The sequence below is a fragment of the Pezoporus occidentalis genome, unplaced genomic scaffold (genome assembly GCF_034315485.1).
Source record: "Pezoporus occidentalis ecotype Australia unplaced genomic scaffold, CSIRO_AGI_Poc_V1 ctg16, whole genome shotgun sequence".
NCBI classification, from domain to species: Eukaryota; Metazoa; Chordata; class Aves; order Psittaciformes; family Psittacidae; genus Pezoporus; species Pezoporus occidentalis.
In genome coordinates, this window is record NW_026913425.1 from 3239465 (window position 1) to 3262191 (window position 22727).

The 22727-nt window shown below is 37.5% G+C and overlaps 1 protein-coding gene across 2 annotated transcripts in view; it reads right to left on the bottom strand.

Moving 5' to 3' along the window:
• Positions 1–10989: 10989 nt before the first annotated feature.
• The window catches only part of JMY (junction mediating and regulatory protein, p53 cofactor), a 61826-nt gene continuing 50088 nt past the window's right edge, over positions 10990–22727 (bottom strand). For both annotated transcript variants that reach the window (XM_062612408.1, XM_062612406.1), the window contains 5 exons: positions 20083–20169; positions 18361–18456; positions 16625–17177; positions 14255–14565; positions 10990–11148 (listed from right to left, as the gene is read on the bottom strand). In XM_062612408.1, the coding sequence (XP_062468392.1) occupies positions 14258–14565; positions 16625–17177; positions 18361–18456; positions 20083–20169 (1044 nt within the window). In that variant the 3' untranslated portion in view covers positions 10990–11148; positions 14255–14257. The remainder of the gene's footprint in view (positions 11149–14254; positions 14566–16624; positions 17178–18360; positions 18457–20082; positions 20170–22727) is intronic.

Consider the following 22727-nt stretch of genomic DNA (forward strand, 5'->3'; position numbering starts at 1 on the left):
CCAGTTGCAGCTGCACTTGCTGCCCTCCATATCTGTCCCAGAAGCAGCCCTGGAGGATTTGTTGCCCTTTGTTCAGAAGCTGCTGGTTCGAACTGCAGACCTGTCACTACCAGTTGAACCTTTTTTGCTCCGGAGATGTTTGGAAATATGCTTGCAGGGGAAGAAAACAGGGGAAATGTAATTCTGCAGATCTTAAAGATGCAGGCTAAGTGCTGGGTTGATGTAAGCACCTTTTCACCACCTCTTTGAAAAAAAAAGAAATGATGAGAGCTTTATTTGGGGTGGTTATTGTTACCAGTTGAACCCTCAAGTCAATGCTTGTTTTATCCCATAGTTCTTGTACTTTTCCCTTTTTCCGTCTATGTTGTTTTGACCTGCATAACATGGAGCAGCCAAGCACATGCTTGTAATGAATGTAATACAGTCCTGAACTGCTTTTGGAATGAGACACATAAGCGTCCAGCGTCCTGTGCACTAGGCAAGCACATCAGCAACCCAAACAAAAAACACATAGACGATACCTGTAGGTACAGGGTGCTGTCTGTTGTGCGTGAACATCTCTTAGCCTCAGCAAAGGAGTCAGTCAGCCAAAGATGCCAAGAGAAGAGGCAATGAGGAAGCATGAGGGATGTTCTAGGCAAGTATTAACTGAATCATGCTGCAAGGAAGTATTTTGAATCAAGGCTGGCTAAACCAGAGAGCAATGAAAGTATTTTCAGGAGTCCGTGTGCTCTTTATTGATGATGACTGCACTGCAGAAACAGAGAATTCCTCTAAGGCGCGTGTAACTCCTCAAATCAATATACAATAGTATGTCAGGATTGGCAGGCTGTTTGCAGAAGAAACGGAGCTGATTGTCTTGCTAAAACAAAGGGATCATATACCGGGCAGCAAACATTCTCATCTAGCCAGAGGATTTCTGCCATCAGCTAGGAGAGGAGACAGATCTTTTGCAAAGGAATTACAGCAACATCAGGAAACTTCCCTTAGAGAAGCAGTCCAAAGATGAGAGCGGAGCTCTGTGCCACTGCTGCAGTGCGCAGGACCCTGAGCCAGACTGGGAAAGCTACCTGCAAGACTTAACTTGTGTGGCCCTGTGGGACGGAGAGGTACCAACTGTGCTGTAGGTTCAAGGGCTTTTAAGGGAATTGTGGCACTTGCACCCAGTTGCAGTAATGAAGCTGTAACAATAAAACCCAGAGGGAATGAAGGCCTTGAGATGCAGCAGGAGTCAGCCCTGTGGGTGACCAAGCAAACACACGATCTCCACAGTAACCCTGTTAGAGCAGAAGGTTTATTACAGGATTCAAGGAAACAGATCATCCACCCCTGGACATGACATTTCAAGTCTCTCTTTCGAAGTGCTGCACCAGAAGAGGGAGCTGCTACTTGAGGAAGTTGTAAACTGGCTTTCATAGCCCCCATATGCATAACTGTATATCATATATTGAATAAAAGCTGGGGCATAGCTACTTGGAAAGTGCTGTGCCAAGGGATCAGGCATTCATCAGCTGAAAGGTCTTGACAGAAGTGAAGAAATTCTAATCTACAGTATTTTATAGTGTTAGGAGTTTTTTTAAAGGACTGCTGTTTCAGTGACCTGTTGATAGGCTGACAGCATCGTAGTGTCCCTTTATGGAACAGCTAGGCTCTTTCCACTGGGTGAGCTCCAAAAGGAGCAGGAGCCAAATGATACATATAGTCAGTTAACCAGGCTGGTACTGACAACGTGTTGCTCAGGACCATCCCTGAAACCTTGAGTACCAAGTTAAGAACTGCAGCAGGCTCATGTGTTTGGGCCTCAAAAGGCAAGAAGACTTCAGATCTGTTGGGCAGCTGATGGCTGGGAGCAGAATCCAGGCTTATCCCAGGTGCCTGACAGAGCAATCTTGACGAGTGCTGGTTGAGACAGTTTCTGTTTAAAGCTTCTTATTGTGAATTGAGATTAAAAGCCAAAGATTTGAAGGGCTTTTTTTCTGTGAAATGGGACATAGCATCGACCTGGAATTGTACCTACTTTTGAGTATTTAAATGCGTTTTAGTTGTAATAGATGCTAGTTTGTGCACAAACCTAAGCAAAGCAAGCCCCAGTAGGCAGCGCTGGGCTATGTTCTCCCTGAATACATAGCCTGAGTAGACACAATGGTTTTGGTTTTTTTTTTTACAGGGGATGGCTTGGTTGATTTTAATGAAGATGACAGACTTACTTATCTATCATCTCCTGAACAGAGCTTTTGCTCTATCGGTCAGCAGTGTTTAACTACTGCTGCCTTTGACTGAGGCGAGTCCCGCACTCCTCCCGTCACTTCCCAGAGTGGGTTGAGCAGGAGCAGACATCTTCCAAGTGTCGCTCACGAGCGTGCCGCTTTTCTCCATCCGGTGAGTGCTGCCCATGAGCACCAGAGGGGTGGCCCAGGCAGGGTCAGACCTCGCCACTGAGCCCCGCTTCATGTAAAGCTGCGTCACAGAGCAGGGGTCCGGGATGCGGGACACAGAAAGCGCTGCTGCAGAGCGGGTGGGAATAACTCGCTCATGCAGTGGTAGTGGGCAGGAGAAGAATGAACGCGTGCTTTAGCGTTGATGATACTAGCTATGAGAAGCCTTCAACCAGTAGGCACTGCAGTGGATCCCCTGGAGAGGAGGTGACCTTCCATCAGTAGAAACCTTCAGGAAACTATTATGGGAATGACACAGGTATATGTTCTCCAGCAAAAAAAAAAAAAAAAACGATAGGATGTGTGATTTTAAAATATTTTTTATATTGCTGATTTTATTTTGAATGCCAGTTCTTGTTTTCAACATGTGAACATTTGAAACCAAGAGCAGTGTACAATGCCTTCTTTGTCAAATTGTTTTTGCCAGACTCTGTCCACTCCAACATTTTACTCACAGCAAGTGAGTGTGGGGATAAAAAAAGGCCATCGCTTTATGATGTGTCATATGAAGTTGATTCATAACGTGTCTGTTGTGTTGTTTACATTGTGTAGTTAACATGCATGGCAGTTTGAGCATGCATTGATGATTTTGTATGCTAAGAGCTCGGGTACATGCCTACTGAAATCTGATGGGATTAAAATTAAACACTGAGGAAGTATAGTTAATATAAATGCTTTGTATGAATTGCATGGCTCTTCGATTTTTCTTATTCCTGTGACTTTTAAACATTACTATATGAGGGGAGTGTGATGCAAATTAGAGAAGTTGTTTAAGATAAAAGCATGAAGTAAACAATGAATTCTGTTTGAAAGACCATGAATGTGCTTGGCTTTATATAAGTGATATGGGGCATATTGAGATGTCTTAGGGAAGGCAAATCTACTGTCTTCCTGGTGAGGAGAAAGAGTGAAAAAAGGTGATGCAGGCAAATTTGTCTGTGGCACAAGTGTCTCCAACAAAAATCCCACAGACAGCACACAAATAGGTAGGTACAGAGGCAGCAGATGGAGGGAGTGATCCGGAATGCAGTTTTTGTTTTGGTTTGGGTCTTTTCCCCCCGAGTTTTGTGTGATTATTGAGGAGTGAACCCCGACCTAATGCAGACAGGCAGCAGTTGTTAACAGCAGATAGGAATCGTTGCCTGTTTTTATCCACCTGCCCAGAGATGTGCTGTCTTCGAGCTGATGAACATCTGAACAGTCAGCATTTCAGTGGTGAAGATTTGAATATAGTTTAGAGAAAGTATGAGAGACTGAGGTTCAAAGGGGACATCTGAAGTTCAGAGGCTATTTTATCATCAGGTTTATTACATCCTTCCCACCTGAAGGGTAAAAGCAGAGTGGGAAAACACTCCTATAGCACTAGACCTAGGTAAGTGATTCATGACATGAGCAGGAAGCCCAGGCTTTGCTGGTGTGATTCAGAGGTGCTGCAGGAGTCCAGGACTTCTGTAACCTCCCTCCTACGGCAGGAAGAGTAAGCCCTGTAAAAGGGGTTTCTCCCTATGATGGGAAGCAGAAGTAAGATCTGCAGAGGTAAGGAACAGTTCACAGGTTTGGAAAAAGAGACCTGACAGACTCACTTTGTATTTTCACTTCTCTCCCGTCTCTCCATCACCTCTGCTGTAAACAGCGGTAAAGCGGTAAAACGGAAACAAATACAACAGAAACCGGGTAATGGTTTCTGTGAGAAAGAGGAGGTGTTTTATTTCTGTAGCTTTGAGAAGGGCTGTTGCCACTGAATACTTATTCACAACATACTTTTTGATCTGACTTGCAATGAACATGAAAAAAGAAAAAATGGTTCTACCCCTCTCCCATTTTCTATGTGCTGTAAAACATTCAGGTCGTTCTCAGTAGCAGATCACCACCTTCAAAGCGTGCCTGCAGATATACTCACTAATTTGCAATTCTGGTGCATGCATAGAATATACTTCCAACCTGCAGGAATACCCATTAGTCATAAAAGAGAAGCCACTTTTCTGCAATGTCAAAGTAGACACCAGCTGATGGCAGCAAGTAAGTCTTCCACAGGAGTTTGTCCTGCAGTGCAGGACATGTGAAGGCACCCACACCAGGGTCACTACATGCTGCTGAGGGCACAGCTAAAATCACAACCCTCCTCTTGTAGGAAAGGCCAGTGGTGATAAAGAACTTGCTTGTTTTGATACACATTTCCTACTTGTTCAGCATGCTCTGCCACAACCCAAAATTCAGATCATGTGCCATTATCACTAGAAGTGAAAAACACCACTGGAAAACCTGAGCCACGCCTTGGATTTTCATTAAGACAAGTGGCAGCCTAGGTTTGTACTGAAAACACCACCACCTCTTTAACTTTGTTACTAGAAATGTCATACCTTTTTCTTGTTTTCTCGGGATTACAACTGCACTAAAAAGTTCCTGCTCCAGAAATACACCCCTTTTTTTTTATGTTAAAATGTGAGTCAGTACAGGCACAGAACATGCCTGCACTGACTTAACCTGCACTCTAGTCCTTGTACCAGAAACACCAGAGTTAGAAAATAAAGATACACAACACAAATGTATTTCTTGCATAAGATTTATGTAGATAAGTAACAACACAGAATGGCTATAGAGAAAAACAAACAAGCAGCTGGCAACTCTAGTACGGGACATGATCGGTTGTCTATTTTGGGGTATGTCCCCTTCCCCCGAGAACAGAACAACTTAAAAACACTCATAAAGGTACTTCTACAGTATCTTCATTTACAGTCAGCTTTGCTTTTCAAATATAGTGTACATATACCAAAAAAAAGCAAATAGAAGAGAAGCTGCATGTTTCTGATTTGAACTTTTCCATGAACCTCACTTGACTTTTTAAGTGACTGCAGGTGGAGCCTTGCTCTCTCCTTGTGATGGCATTGCCATGGGCTATCTGTGAAAGGGTAGAAGATTGTAGTAAGGGAACTATGCTCTTAATATTTCTGGGTTTAATTTTTCCTCTTCTTCATTGTGTTTTTAAGGATGGGAAGTGTATGTGATTTGCATTTCAGCAAAACTACCCTGCATTACTTAAGATTCTTCTACAATACCTATGTTACGTGATTTAGTTACAAGGATGTTACCCAAATATAATTACTCCCTGCTGCAACATAGCTTAGGCGCAACCATCTGCCATGAAGCAATGACAGGCAGCTTGAGGAGTTCAAAGAATAACAATGGAAACCAAATGAACTAGGTATGATTGCTTTTCCCCATCGGAACTAAACTACTAAAAATATTTTTTTTCATGTTAGTACATATTCAAAGTTAAAACCAGACAGTGGTCAAATAAATATCCTTTAATAAAGGAAAAAGGAATAATTTTAAAGCACCAAAATTGTGAGTATGATGTTACATCGCAGGTACAAGAAGGTGAGTACAGGTTTACATTTCTGAGTCATGATAATAAAAAACATGAAATACACAGCAATAAACTTGCATTGCAGAAAAGCTGCACTAAAGAAAAAAGACCAAAAAGCAGACAAACGTTTTTTGTTTGTTTTTAGGTATTGATAGAAAAGTTTAGTTTTTTACTCTTTAAACATACTTGTTGCTTAATACTTTATAACATTGAGCAATTTTAGGCATAGTAACTTCGCAGTCGTTTACAATAAAATATGCATTGAATATGTTCTTTTGAATATAATGGAGTTAAAGAACTTTCTTAAAGCCAAGCACAATGTGCTAGTAGTGTTTGAGTCTGCTGATAATATTGCACAAAGCTAGTGAATGGCAAATTGGTTTTCTTTTGATTATTTCTTACATATTCAATAGGCTTAACAAAAAAATTAGTTTCATTAAACTTCACTGGCTTCACTCATGCAAGACAACCTGCAGCCATCTGTATTTCTTAAGCTTTCATCTTATGATGATGTATTTGTACATACTTAAGATTAAATTCAAAACATACAACAACCACAGTAACACACTGGGAGACGTTAAGTGAATATCCCCAATATTTCATAATAAAAAATATGTTTCTAAATCTGAAAATCAAGCCAGTCTATGGCAAACCTAAGTATCAAATAGGTGACAGTCTCTGGAATAAAATCTCTGCAGAGTTTGGACTATCCTCACCAAAACAGCCATTATCCTTTTCACTTGTTCCAAGTGGACACACTACTCGTTAACAGCCTTGGGTATCAGCTTTCAATAATACTCTAGATTAACACTGGAAACTCAGCAGAGTAAAATCCATTGCCCGGTCATTTTCCATATTAGAGGTACATCAGAGCATTCACATTTTGAGAATGGAAAGATGACCTTTTCTGTCTAATTCTGAAGCTGTGGGCCACAGAATGCAGAAGACCTGAATCACAATAAAAATACATAAATGTCAGGTTGCAGATTCACCACAGTCAGAGCTGGGAGTTTTGGATTAATAGTCAAACTGAATGGGAAGTGCAAAGAACCGTATATACAACAGCCCCTCCCCAAAATATACTGGCATGCCCACCCACCCTTGACCCTCCTAAAAATTCTAATTTTACGTATTTATGTAGTAGGCATATTAGCAATTAAATATAAATTCATTCTGTAGGAAAAGTTTAAATTACAGTATATTTATACGTTAAAAATAGCCATTGCTGTACTTTTTACAGCACTGCTAGCAGTACATCAATGTGCTTATTACACCGAAGAGCAATTTGCAGTCAAGTTGAGGATGACCTACTGCCTGCCAGCTCCAGTAGCACTGAAATCATGCAACGCGCTCTCCCAGTTTCTCTCTCTTCTGTTTATTCCTTTTCTTTGCAAGAAGCTTCGCGTGTTCTTAACATGAATTCCGTTGTGCTAAACATAACATATTGTCCATGCTTACGGAGTAATTACCAGAAATACATCTTGGTAATCTAATTGCATAAGCATTGCAAAGAAAAAAATCTGATTACACACGTGAGCAAACTTGATTTACAAATTACACTCTTGAAATTCAGTGCAACAAACGGAATAAAGGTAACATTAACCAACAAAAGTTTCTGTCTCCTCAGTAAGTTGCATCTTCAATAATGCACCTGTCATTAATATTAAACATTACAGAATATAGTGCTTATACTCAAAATGATTCTTTACAAATAATGTGAAGTATGTTGAATTCTATCCCCAATGTAGCCGCAAAAAAACCACAGTATATAATTATACTAATTGGTTTTACAGGTGTCTGGTGTAGGATGCAGACATCAGACTTAAAAAATAAAAAAACCCAACAGAACAAACAAACAAACAATCCCAAAAGACTCAGAAGTGACATTTTAAAAAAATCCCCAAACCTTCATCTACCCTAGATAGGTAACTTAACTAATGTATGAAAATATAGTAAAGTGAACAAAATAAGACTATCTGTCACTTGTAAAGGATCTGGAATCTCTGTGAATGAGAGCATCAAATTCGTATTGATGCAGATTACATTTCTGATCAAAAGACTACTGCTGTTTACCTTGTATTTTGGTTATTTTAGTAGAAATCGAATACTTTGTTTCTTGTTCCCACTCACGGAAGGTTTTTCAGTCCTAATATAAGTATTTATATATAAACAGTTTTTACTTTGCTGGATCAGTTACACTATAATAGAATAGTTTTAATTTGAACAGAGAAAGAAGTTTCTAAAAATGGAAAAAGCCTGAACACTGACAAGACTGCTTAAGTGACTAGCAACAGAACAATGCAGCCACAACAATAAAGTCCAGCCACAAATGAAAAATACCAGTAATAGACAGAAAGGTCTTTTTATGGAGGCTCTCTTTCCTTTGCATAAGTTTATGTGTTTTTAATGTAGTGATGCTTTCTAAGATTTCTCAAGGACCAACACAGCTTTCTCAGCTACGGGAGAACCCATCTCAATGCAGGACTGTCAATAGGTTCCATGAGTTATTTGTGAATATTCTTAAATTTCCCCATTTGGTGCTGTAGCCATTCCACCACAAGATTTCATATTACAGAAGATGGGAAGTTTTATGGATAATATTCACAGTTTTTATATCAAAGTGGAGAATTTTGTGAAATTGTGACATCTAGTGACTCATGGAAGATTAAAATTCAGGTTTGGGTTTCATTTTTTTTTAGCAGTATGTGGAAAAAAACCATTTACTTTCCACATTGAAGATGTCAGTTTTCAACTGATATAAACTGCTATGCTTAGCATAACAACTACTTTCTGTGTGCGTATAAAATACACGTTCTTATAAGAACTCTATATACTAAACTATTACAGGAATCTAAGATTTCAGCTAAATATAAAACATATTAAGGACAGTTATTCTTTTCAATCATGCACACATTTTTCAAGGCAAAGATGATAGATCACATGGCAAACAAATCTGAAAATTGTGGTACAGTACAGCATGGAGCTAATCACATAAATCACAACACAGTGTTAAACTGCAGACACAAAATGTTGTGCAAGAAGACCACTGCACCTATACTTTAAAATGACACTATTTTTCCTCCCCTCAGAATTTTGCTAGTGTCCCATATCTGTAGCCTAAGGAAAAAAACTGAAGCCTGGAAGACAGGAAAAAATGGACATTAAAGTTGCTCAATCAACACTGTTAATGTAGCACTGACTTTCACATGAACCGTATAATCTGAATTACAGTTCTGCATCATAGTTCTGCTTTGTGCTACAGCCAAAAGATTACTTATTATCTTGGTTTTAATGTGTGGTGTGACTTGAGCAGAAACACCACAGCTTACAGTAGAGGCAATGTCAAATGATTATGATGAACTTTGAAAGTGCTGTTATTGCTGCACGAACAAGAGCGTTAGGCAGCCTGGAACCATGCCACGTACCTTGGGGTTCAGAGCAGTTTAAGAAAAATAAATGATGTAGGTTTAGGTCCTTGGAAAGCCAGTATCATGTGCTTCTTAGAGCTGATCTCAGTACAGAGAAACACAGACCTGATGACTAATACAGCAAAATCCATATGACTACAGAACGCTGCTCACAGGTGCTTTGAAAATGAATGTTCGCTAACTTCATAAATAAGGCAACAACATTAAGTAAATGCCTGTGAGAGCAAGATTTAAAGTGACATCCTTTCAAGATGTCTGACAGAGCTTCAATTTCAGGACAGCCACAGCAAAAAAACAGAAGGGTCCAAGAGCTAAGGTTCCTTTAGGTTACAAAGCCTATTGCTAAGGTAAGCTCTCCTGTTCCTCTTTATATAAACTAAATGGCAAGACATGAAATCTTCTATTATTAACACAGTACATGTTCCATTACATGACAGCAGCAATACATAACTCCACTTAAAAAAAACCCAAAATCTGCATAATAGTTGTGTCTGTCACAAGAGCAACAGTGAATGGACCACACTACACAAAGGACAGGTACTGCATATTTCTCAAACACAGCGTATGTCATGGTAGTAAAAAGAAAATGCTACAGAAAATTCAGTTTTCTTAAAATTGTAATGGACTGACCATCACATGGAGTTTATCGATGGTACAAGGTTATTTGTATCTCTGTACTGACCTACCTTCTTAGTGCTGTGGTAGTGTAAGAATAGCTGCCTGCAGCCATTAGTCACAAAGTTTAGGAATACTTCTAAGCATTCACCACAGAGAAAGGTGTAATTCTTGTTTTTTAAAAAAAAAGGGAATTTTTTTTTTCCAGCCCATAAGCCTTTAGGTATGGAATGCAAACTTTTTTGAAGCTACTAAAGGGAATAATGAAAATAGCAAGAGAAGCATGATTTTCACAAGTGAATCATCAGTATGTTTAAGTGCTTTCATCTTTTTTAAAGAAGGCTGCTTAGACTAATCAAAAACCATTTTAAACCAAAAAAAGAAAAATAATTTTAAGTATGAAATTACAAAATACTGCTTCTTATAACAAATGATAAAACTACCTTGGTTCAGCATAGCTAAATATTATTATTAAAAAAAAGCGCAAGAAGATGTCACTTTAAAAAGGTGTCAGACCACAAACGAATTTCTAAAAAGGTGCTGCAATGTCTTGCTAAATGTACCATGTTGGAAATAAACACATGCTTGAATATGTACTGAATTCAATTCTTACTCCATATTGTGCTGTGTCACTTGTTACTTTTCACACTGACGTACACTTCTTCAAACTAAAAGTTTTAAATTGCGTGTTACTGAATTTCAGCTACTGTAGTGCAACTAGGAATTCTGCTCTTTCTGGAACATCACACTGCTACACCTTCTCTGCAAGGAGATATTTAGTTGGATTTCAAGGCAGATGATATATATTCAGGGCAGTGAAGGGAACATTTTATAGTTATAGTATACTATGATGTCTTGGCTGAATCCCAAAGTTACTCTAACAGCAAGTATTCTTGAGTATGTTCTCATATATACTCAATATGCTACCCTCACTTAACTGGCCACACATTACTTACGTAAATATAAAATATGCTTAAGAATTGGGCATTCTCGATCCTGTAAAATACACATCTAAACAACCTAGCTTTCTGTCCAAACCAGAATTTTTTGAATTAAAAAAAAAAACCAAAACAACCAAAACCCAAAACCACCAAACAAAAAAAAAACACCAACCAACCTAACAAAAAGTAGTGACTCAAAAATTAACATTTCAGGCTATTTTTTCCATATACTGAATTGTTTGCCAAAGAAAGCCTCCTGTGGAATTGATGGTCATAATTGCTGGCTCTGAATTTTCAAAAATGATGCGGGAAACTAATCTTCAATGGGGGTTTCTCCTCTCAGGTCAGTAGCTGTGAATCACCTGTTCGGGGAAAAAAGAAAAAGGAACATCTGAAAAGCTAAATGGCTGTACAAACACTGTCTGATCAACATACTAGCTAATTCCAACATGCAATACTGAGCAGCGTCTTCAAAAGCCTTGACTCTCTTTGCTCCCAGGGTAATGACACACTTAACTCCGGAGCCAGAACACACAGAGTATGACCAGGTCTTTTTTTTGCCTTCTGTATTATTGGCAGTGAATGCAGATTAGAGTTTTAAGAGGCCCAAAATACCTCATTAGAAGGCTGCGGAGAACAAAACCTTGCTGCTTCTCCATTACTTTGTCTGTCACTCCCAGAAGGCCAGGTTTCACATTGCTTACAGTACCCTTTAATGTACTGTAGTTATTTATGTGTACCATTATGTATACATACATAGATAGGTTTGGGATACTTTCTGGTATCTTCTTACAACCAGTGATATTCCAGTTTTTCATACAGAAGGTACTGCATCTTTATAATGCTTGTTCAGCTGTACTTCCAAGACATAGAATGCCTTAACATTTTTGTGCATGGTTTAGAGTGCCCATAAGGAAGGAACTGCTCTCAAAAACAAATTATTCATAACATTATGTAGGAGTTAACTCATAAATATAATACAAGAGATGACTACATTTCCTGCTGGAATCAGTTACTATTAGTTTGTCTTCAAAGTTCAGTAATTAACGAAACCACTTCAGTGTGCACTGTTCATACTCCTTGCACATATATCAGAACACTTTTTGGCACTTGATAAACATTAGATCAGATTTAGCCTTCATGACTAAAGCAAATAATTGCATTACATTTAGCCTATAAGGATGTACATGTATTAAATATAGTCTCTAACATACCAATACATTTTTGTATAACTTTTCAACCTAAAATCTCTATGCAGCTAATTTTTGGATATGCAGCTTACAGTTAAAAACCAGTAAGTCAATCTTAAAGCTTGGTATTAAATGGATGACCTTATGGAAAAAATACTATTCTGCAACTTTGACAACACATTTTCATTAGATTTTACTCTTGTGTAATAAATTCTGGGTAACCAGTCTGTATTTTCAAGCAAGCACATGAAAGTGCTATGTGAAAAGTCTTTATTCATCTGAATTTCATGAGGGCTTTGTCTCAATCTCAGTTCTCCCAGATTATTTCACTTGCTTCCACAGCAGGGGGCTATTTTCCCTTTCTGTGTGTTAGGTATTTTGTATAACCATTTTTCAATCACAATCTGTACTATCTGCAAAATAGTCTCATCTCATGAAAACAGAGCTGCTTCCATAATACAACACTGTTAAGAGAAAGCAGGTCCCAGATGTGAGTAGAACTCCAAGGGGCATGTGAACTGCTTCTATGGGGCTGCAAAGGATAGCAGAGGAAAACATCTATTTATATTGTATGACAAGGTACATGTAAGACTTCAAAGAGGACATACTTCCAATGGAAAATGTCAGGGATGCCCACCCCATTAATTAGATTAAAAAAAATTAAAGTAGTTCTTGGAAAAAATCTTCCCCCCCCCCCCTTTTTTTTTTTTACAGACGCACAGTATTGAAGAGTATTCTTGCTAAACAATGCAACAAGATCCAAAGAACAACTTAGATTTAATAAAATCATTAAGTCAAATCACAGAGTTTAAATTTGCTCAGTTATCTAGTAAATGAATAGAGAATAATTGCACTGAGAAAGCCAAATCAATTCCAAGGCATGTCTTCTTTTATAGCTGTCACTTGATTTCTGAAGGTAGTGGGAGTTCACAGTATGCAAGTGAAGAAAAAAGTGACATCCAATCAAAACTATTTTTACTTTGACTTTTAGCAAGTTAAGTGTACCTCTGCTCCTGGATTTTCAACTCCAAAAAGCAGCAGTACATTTGGTATGGAAAAGAACTGGCATGCCATCATTAAACAGCTGTAAATCATTAGTGTGGCCAATGGCTAGTTCATGAGGAAATAAAGGCAACACTAAGTCTAGCATACCAAAAGAACAATTTGAGACATAGTATTTCATAATCACAATGACATGCAGCAGAGGATGTGCTAAGTCACTTTCACTTTTTAAACAGCTGCAGTGCTTTATCAATACTCACTCTCCAGCTATGGTAACAACTAACCAGGGTAGAACATCCAAAAAAGTTATCTTTTTCCTATTGCTAGCTGTGTTGCAAGGATTATAAATATTTGTCTTCTATACTCTTGAAACAGCCTTGGATTTCTAAAAATATTTTAAAATTCTTTGCTGATTTTCGTATCTTTTCTACAAATTTTAAGTCTAGTGGGAGCTTTCTTTAAAGTTCATCCGCATGCCAGTAGCATAAAAGAACCATTGCAGAACAATAGTGGTGTACACTGTTGTAGTAATCAAGAATCTGTTCATGCTACTGATGAAGCCATAATTTTGAAGATACTCTCTTGCTAATTTCTGATTTCATCTGCTGAAGTCTACTATGTGTACTTTCAAGCACTGTAGCTTCGTATAATGCAAGTTCATTTGTATGAGTAGCAGAAGTATAGATCATTTTTTTTATAGTTACTGTTTATAGTCTGGAAATTCAATTATGTCAGAGAGTTTACAGATTGAAATCAAGCTATCAAAGAGCCAATCACACAGGGTAACCAAAGAGATCCCAGTGTGTTCAACAGTCAAATCTAACTATCCTTCACTAACAGCTATTCAGTCTGAAGTGATAAACATGCTGATTTTTTACAAGGTCAGAAGTAATTAGAAAATAAGTACAAGGTCTGTCCAAGAGTGACTGTGCTGCTTTTTTACTTAAAAGCTTTTTGGTAAGATGAAAACAGTCCCTTTAAATTTACTAAATAAAATAGAGCTTTTCCTAGGACTAGTCCTGTCAATATTCAGCAAAAGTATTCAAACAAGAAAAGGATAAGATGTTGCCTAAAAAAAGGTTTTCTTCCTATAAACCTTAAATTCTTTGAAAAGTCAGTGATACTAAATTTGTATGTGGATATTTTACCACTTTTGACGTCAGACAGTTTAGTCACATTCATACTAAGTCTCCTACAACGAAGAACCTGAGGCTTAGCCTGTATTGTTATACAAAATGTGTCAAAGAAGTATTTTTTTTAAAGACAGATTATTTACAGGTTAATTTTCCCAGTCTGTGCAAGGCAAACTCTCCTCTTCATCCTCTGATTCAGGTGATGCTTCCTTAATCCGTCGCAATGCTTCATGGATACTCCTTGTCAGGGGGTCAGTATCAGGCAGAATTGTAAAGGACTCTCTCAGAACATCTTTCTGCACCTTCTTCAGTTTCACCCCTTTCCTGATCTGTGCCAAGATGTTATTGCTATCATCTTCATCAGGAAAAGGTGGGAGACTTCTTTGCTCAACCTTTCTTAAGTGAAAGCTGCCACGTTTCAAGGAAGCCAGCACTTCATCCATCGGGGAACTCACTGCAGTAAATCAAAAGACCTTCAGTATTATTTTTATTAAATTTTATCAATCTTCATTTATATTTCCTACAGACCAAAAAGTAGTACTACTAATGTTATAGTCCGATACAGTCAGTATAATAGTAGCTCCAATATTGCTTTAGCCTCCAAGTTTATCTTCCCTATTACAAGGTCAAAACTGGTTTATATGGACAACTATTATTTCCGAAACCACTTAACTTCCTATGAGGGGGTTAGTCAAATCTGTTGAGAAAGATGGCTTTCATGTCTGCAGGTAAGAAAATCAAAACAGCTGCAATGAATCCAACACAGTCAAAATACTTATCAGATTAGCCTTCTTCACTTTGAAACAGGTAATGAGTACATATCCTAAGTATCAGACTGTGCAATCCATTCTCAGTACTTCCATTTTGTGGTGGATTTTACCTACTGTATTACTATTACTACGTGTCAGTGAGGGAAGCAGCAGTACAGTCAACTGCAACAGTATGCATTTCCTGCTCCTCTATAGTCATGTATGAATTAGCACACAGTCACAGCATTCCTATGTAATTTTCCTATATGCCTTCCTTTATAATTAATGAAAACAGAATTAATACTTTATCCCAAGTCTTTCCTTTATCACCAACTTGAAAACAGTTCTTTGCAGAAATAAAAAACTTTGAAAGAGCTTTGGCTCTTTGAAAAGCTACAAGTAGATAAGATCTCTACCCAAGAAAATGCACTACAGTGAATTACCAGCAGTCTGAGATGCTCACATGCACTACCACTACCGATCAGTAAATGAATATCCATCTCCAATTCTTCTTTGTACATCTTGGAATACATTTTTTTTTAACCTATTTTGCATTTATGAGTGAGCTTTGTCCATCAGACTAATGGCCAGGACAGTTGGAATAGACACAAGGAAAAGAGAAATAAAAGAAAACAGGATTGCACACTTGAAGGAAGAAGGAAGGACTGTAGAACAATCATCTGTTGTACAGAAACAAATTTCTGAAATCACTTACAGACTTGGAACATTTTGGGGAACACAGAGCAGCAGGTAGAGTGCTGCTGCAGAAATTAACAATACTCTTGAGAGGATATAATTTGATTTTATATTTGTCATTTTATGATGCAGATCAAACTGCAGACACAATACATGCTTTATGTAAAACTGCAAGATAAAATGGACATCAGAAAAATAAACAATAGGATCATTGAAAAAGAAAATGGCGCACCACAGCATCAAAACTGATGATGAACTCAAGAGACTACCTGTTACCTGCAAAATTCATAAGAGCTTAAGAATTCTATAACTATGCAGTTGCTTCAAGGATTTTCAGTCATTTAAGGACAATACCAGGGGAAACACTGTTTCTGTCTGAATGAAGACAGTTCTAATTTTGATTTTATCTGGATGAGGGAAAATGCCAGTGAAGGGATGTTTTCTGTAGATGTAATTGATAGAGCCAGGTAGAATTTTTAATAAAATGTTATCACAGCCATATTATTGCTGCATGAATCAAGGCTCATTCAAGGTACTTTTTCTCAGTGACTTCCAGTAAAATACTTTGGCTGAGCATTTCTGAAAATCCTATCACTGATTTTCAATTAAAAACTTTGCTCCAATATAGCACGTTTCACCACAACACCAGGATTATTTTGTTCAAACGTGGCTGCCATTCTCCCCATTTTATATATGGGGTAAAGAATAAACAGTTAAAAACACGTAGCACCCCCTTAGGTGAAGCATATAGTATTTGTAGAGCTGGCTGTAAGCTAGATAGGAAAAGATTCTTTTAGACAATGTTTCGCTCCATTTTCTAGCTAGTCTAACATGGTATATTGTAAAGTCAATTTCACAAGTGTGTTCTGTCTAACTAAACAAGTATACAGCACTCTGTCCTGAAAGTCCTATCATTTGTTTCAGTTGCCAACACCTGTCAACTAAAAAGGATCTAATGACTTTTCCATTAATAACAATCAATAAATCACAGTATACACCTTTCTACAAAGCAATTCAAAAACGGAACTGATGTGCATTACAATTAAATATACAGAAATGTAACATTACCTCTTCTCCTCTGTAAACCTTCTAGATCACCAGTCTTCTTAAGCTTCTTCTTGGCACTGACTAGCTGACTGCTGTCAAACAGATATGCTGGTGGGACACCAGAAGAGTGCTGGACTCCCTTCTCCTCACTCTGACGTTTAACAAAGCTGTCACTTTTCTCTAAGGGTTTTGCAGTGGCATCTTCCTTGGAGGGCAAAGGTGGAGGTGGAGGTGGTGGTGGAGGCAAAGGGGGTGGAATTGGTACTACAGTAACAATCTCTGGTTCAACCTCATTACTGGTGAGTGGAGAAATACTAACAGGAGGCAGTTCAGAGTTAAGACCATCAGGAAGTAATGGGGTATCTCGAAGCTGTTCTAAGCTTGTGAATTCTTGCACTTGCAATGGCCAAACTGCATTTTCTGATTCCACCTCTTCACTTTTCTCTTGGATTTGTATGGCTGCTGGCAAAGACTGAGGCTGATCAACACAGGACGCTGAGCTGGCTGCACATTTTCTTCTTGCATGAGCTAGCCGCAGTCTGGTTGATTTAAGTATTACTTGCCCAGGGTACCGCTAAAGTAGATAAGTTATTGACAGTTAGAGAAGTATGCAACTAATATGCAAGTACTATTCTGGATTCTAAGTATCTGTTGCGGTTTGCCTTTCTGACAAGTAGAATTCATCTGCTACTTTCATGCATTTTGCTCTTGATGTAAAAAAAAGCAAATATATCCTCACCTTTATGCAAAAATGATCCATTTTCTTAATTTTTATTCTTGGTTAAGCCACAATTTACAAGACTGGTTTGGGATACACATGGGCTAGAATTAGGATTTCATGAAGAACCAGAAAATGTGCATTCAAAACTATTTTTTCTGAAAACTAAAATCAAAATCCCTATTGCTTTCCTTTTCTAAAACTGGTCAATGGCTCCCTCTGCAACAAAGTCCTCTCTGACCCAGTACACTAGCCTTAGATGTGAAGCATACTGCCTAAAAATTTATCTCTTGAAACCATCAAACATTTGGAGACTTTACAAAGTATTTTAAGAACTAAATTGCTGCCTCATTATCTAGCCTTTCATATTAGTTTCATCCATAGCCACTTCTATGCAAAAATTTAAGATGCTTCTGAAAGACACTTCTAATACCTTTCACAAACTGTGGTAAGCCTATAGCAATAGAGATCAAAACAATATCAATACGCTTATACAAAAGTCAACTCATTAACAGCTGTTCTAATTTACAGAAGCTATGCAATTCAAAAGCCTTGCAAACAATAAGGATACATAAACCGTACTGCTGAGCAAAGCACTGCTAAGTAAAGAAATTTCTCATACCTGTATCTTTTTAATGTGCTCAGCAAAACAAAAAAAAAAGTCTTCACCAATTAATAGAATCTCTATTTTATTGCACTTTAATCCCTTTTCTTACTCATTCCCCTTCATTCTACTCATTCTCTGCTATTTCCATTGTAGTAGGAAGGGGCAAGCACTGCCAAGTATTCTAGCAATCAGTGGTACTGGGAAATACATTTAGATTATATTTCTTTTAGGAAAGTTTCCAAAGTGTCTTGTTGCAAGACATAGATACTCGTTACCACAAATGCCATATTTTCTTGTAAATATGAATCAAACAGTTAACTGCACAATGAAAAAGAATAGTTAATTACATAGTTTAATCCTGGAATGAGTGGAATAAATAAAAATTTATTCTGCAAAGGGAGCTCGTGGAAAAGCACACTCTTCTTCTATTACCTGTTTAAATGTGCGAAGTCTGTCCAGTGTTTTCTGTCTTTCCTGACTAACCCAGGAGCTCTTTCTTTCCTCTTCATCTTGTAACTGATCTCGCTTCTGAGGAAATACATGGAAAGCATGTAAATATTACATCCAATGTTACATTCAGCATCACCAAAAAAATGAATTAACTCTTCTACTAATTATTAATAACTACCTAACGATCCTCAAATAAACACATTTTCTGAACTTCAAAACTTGGCCTTTGTCTTCCCCTTACAAAATATTATGCATTTCATGTTCTGTAACTTCAAAAACATGAAAAGCTCTCTAAAGAAAAATTTCAGTCTGGAATTGGAACACCTGAAGATTTGTTACCTTGAAAGACGAGAAATAACTAGAGATGTGACAGAATATTATATTGAAAAAAGACTGCTGACATTAAAAATGGTATAAATTAACCAGACAACAAACAAGTATCCATTTTCTCTCGTTTCAAGAACAAAATGACAGCCGGAAGTGCAAGGCTGCCCTTTTATGTTAAGATACCATTAGGATTTTCACAGTGCAAAAAATCACAGAACTCACTGCCACAAAGTTTTAAATACTGGGGAAATTAGGTAAATATTTTCATTAGAATTGACAACAGTAAATGAAGAATTTGTATTTAATTATTTAATCCAGCTTCATTTTTCTGTAATCTTACTTCAACAAACTGTTGAAGCTCTTCCTGGCACTTTTTCCTTCCTGATGCAATTATTTCTTATTTAGGGATACTACCTCAGTGAAAACATATATTTGGATCTACCTCCTTTAACTAGTCATGCATTTTCACACAACTTCAGCAGAGTTTCTACATCTTTGAAACATAATACTACTCTTCAGTCACATTTATTGAAAGTGACTGCTAGCTGTCAAATGGCAAAAGTCACTGTACTTAAGTTCAGAAGTTACCAGGAAAAGTGATACAGAATAAACCTTAAGCAGAAACAGCAGCTTTAATTCTTAAATTATTCACAGCATTTAATATTACTTTTAAAAGCTAATCTTTATCATCATAATTAAAAAATCTGATCACTTTTGCCTTTTACTGTCATTAAGTCAACACAAAAGCAATGTCTGCCTGCCTGCCATTTTCAGAAGTCAGCTAGTGGCCTGGTGTCCTTCATAAAAAGGATTGGAAGGAAGTAAATACAGATACATCAGGGACAGGAAGAAGAGAACGTGTCTAAAAAAGAGTAAGGACAGGAAACATGAAAAGGTGAAGAGGAATAGAAGTATATGGTGAAAAGCAAGTAACAGCAATAGGGCACAGGAGTTAAAACAGGAGCATAAAGAAAAGACTGTACCAAGAAGAAAGGATAGTTCTACCAACACATTTCAATGCTCCATATGCAATCTGGTCAAACTTTTCCTGAAGCAGTCTCAAACTCAGGGGGGTTGATTTGTTTGTTTCTTTTGGGGATTTGCTTGTTTGATTGTTTTTGGTTTTGTTTATAAATAAGAATGCAACCTAACTCTAGCAGTAATCACTTATATTGTGAACCTACCATTAAAATCTTTCTTATTGCTTGGGTTCAATGTCATCCTAACAGTGCTATTATACTCCCGCCTATCAGGTCGGGGACACACAGTATCTTTTTAAAACAGCTATCGCTGTAAATACTGTTCTAATTAATGTATAATGAGGAATACAAGCTACTAACTAAATGCTAATCTCAACAGCAGAAAACGCACACTTACTAGCTGAACAGTATGGTGCATTTTGTATTCTTCCTCACTCTGGTGACGCTGCTGGATCTTTTCATTATGCTTTGCGATACAGATCTCCTGTAGAGACATAAAAGGTTATCTATAAAATATAAATTTCTAGTATTGATTTACTGCATATAATGTACCTACCAAATAGGCTTTGTAATTTTTATTTTTCTAATTCTTAGTGCTATCTCAAATGAGCTAATTTAAGCAAGCTAATTTAACTTACAATAAAAAAAATTAAAACAAAAGCAAGCCAAACTCAAACCTATTAAACTGTCAAAAAAAATACAAAAGTAACAGCTGCTTGAAACTCTATTCTACAATACCAGTACAAAAGTAGCAACAAACACTGATTTGTCAAATACTTCCTAAAAGCCTGTGTAACTCCATGTATTTGTATAAATGGAAGACACCTAACTCTCAAACATACTACATATTTGTTTATGCAACAGGACAGATTCTCATTTACAAATGTCAGTTCATCTTTTCCACGTACAATCTGCAAGCACAAACACTAATAATGTTGTTAAAATGTTATGCCTGCAAAACCAGGCTCACCAAGTTCAGATCTGTAATATCCAGTTGAAAAAAAAAGCGCTACTTATTGCATTGCCTGCAAGTATGACCAGGTTAAAAAAAATCACAACAAAACAAAACAGGCCATGTTATACAACAGATGACAAGAAAGAGGATGACACTCAAACTTCAGGTAGATAATAAAAAGAACTGAATTACGTGTCAGTTACAAAGAAGAGGTATGTAAATAGGAATCTGGAGTAGTGACAAGACTCCAGGAACTTGAAAACTCAAAGAAGAATACTGAGGCCCAGTAAATCAGACAGTATGGGCAATGAGATTATGCCTAGTACAAACACCACACAGAAGCAGAACAAAGTCAGATTGTCCAGTTAGAAACAGACCTCACAGGTGTATAAGAGGAGACAGTGTTGAGGAAGCAGTCTGGAATGCAACTGCAGCTGCAACACCAAAACGATGGACTTCCCAGGCATCACTCAGTTTGACTTGTTGGGTGAAACCAGATAATAGCATTGCCATTGAAAGCATGGCGTGGGGCAGCTGAGAGAATTATCAGCCATGAAATAAGATACTACAGTAGTGGCAAACCCCCCCCCCCCCAAAAAAAAAAAAAGAAAAGAGGAGAGAGTTGGGGAAAAAAAAAATAAAATCACATGTTGGACACTTGGAAATGCACTTTAAAGCTACATTCTCCTACAAGCAGACTATGGACATACTGAGATCACACATATGGGTAGCCAGTGTTCCTATATGGGGCAGAAATATTGCGCTGTCTTGAATGTTTCTGTCCTGGATTCAGCTGTAATGTTTACATTTCTCGTTAGTAGCTGATGCTGTGCTGTGTATTCGACTTTAGTCTGAGAACAATGCTGATAACACACCAATGTTTCAGTGCTGCTAAGTAATGCTTTCTCCAATCAAGGACTTTTCAGTCTCATGCTCTGCCAATGCAGAGAGGCACAGGAAGCTGGGAGGGAGCAGAGACAGGACAACTGACCCAAACTAGCCAAAGGGGTATTCCATACCACAGCATGTCATAACGTCGTAACGGGAGAGAGTTACCCAGAAGGCCCAGATCGCTGCTGAGGTCAGGCTGGGCATTGGTCAGTGGGAGGTGAGAAATTGTATGGTGCATCACTTCTGTTTACTGTTTATTTTCCCTCTTTCCCTTTTTAGTTTTATATTTCTCCCCTTGTTACTTCCCTTATCATTATTACCACTATTATTAGTAGTAATACTTTTATATTATACTTTAGTTACTGGACTGTTCTTATCTCAACCAGTGTGGTCTACATTCTTTTGATTCTCTTCTCCATTCTGCCAGGAGCTGGAGGGACAGGGAAGAGGTGAGCAAATAGCTGTGGTTCTGAGTTACTGTCTCGGTTTAAACCATGACAGTTCCTGAACATTAAGACTATTCATGTTGCTACCATATACACGTAACAAAAAAGAGAGTAATTTTCTGTGGAAATACTGTTCCAGCTTGATCAGAGACGTATACGTATAGATAAACACTCTTGTTTTTTATATTTGTTTGTGGAATTCGGGGTTTTTTAATGACAAAAAGTGTTGACTTAATACAGCTGGAAAAGTTAATGCATTTTGAAGACACAGCAATAGCTTCAGAATATTATAAGAAAATCTGAAAGACTTTTCATAATACTACCACTGATTTACCTTTATAATTTATTCCCTAGTTATGTGCTAAGTTCAACTGTCTGCTAAAATAATGAGGAATACATGTCATGAGATATAAAAAAGGTATTAAAATAATGAGAAAATATATGTTAGGTTTGGGAGTTTCTGACTCGTAAGTACCTGGGAGGCAGACTTTTATAAAACATTTTCTCTTTAGAATCAGTATTTAAATCTTTCTGATGAAAAGCAACAATGAAAGCCATTTTAAGCATGTAGAGAGGATAAAACAAAACAAAACATTTGATGCTGACTTTGTACTAATAAACAACCTGCTTTAATGTAATTAAATCTCTTGAAATAATAAAAAAGACTAGGAGCGGCTGAAAACATATTACAGCACAGGATTAGAAATCTGAATCATCTTAACTAATTACAGACATGGTCAAAAAAAAAAA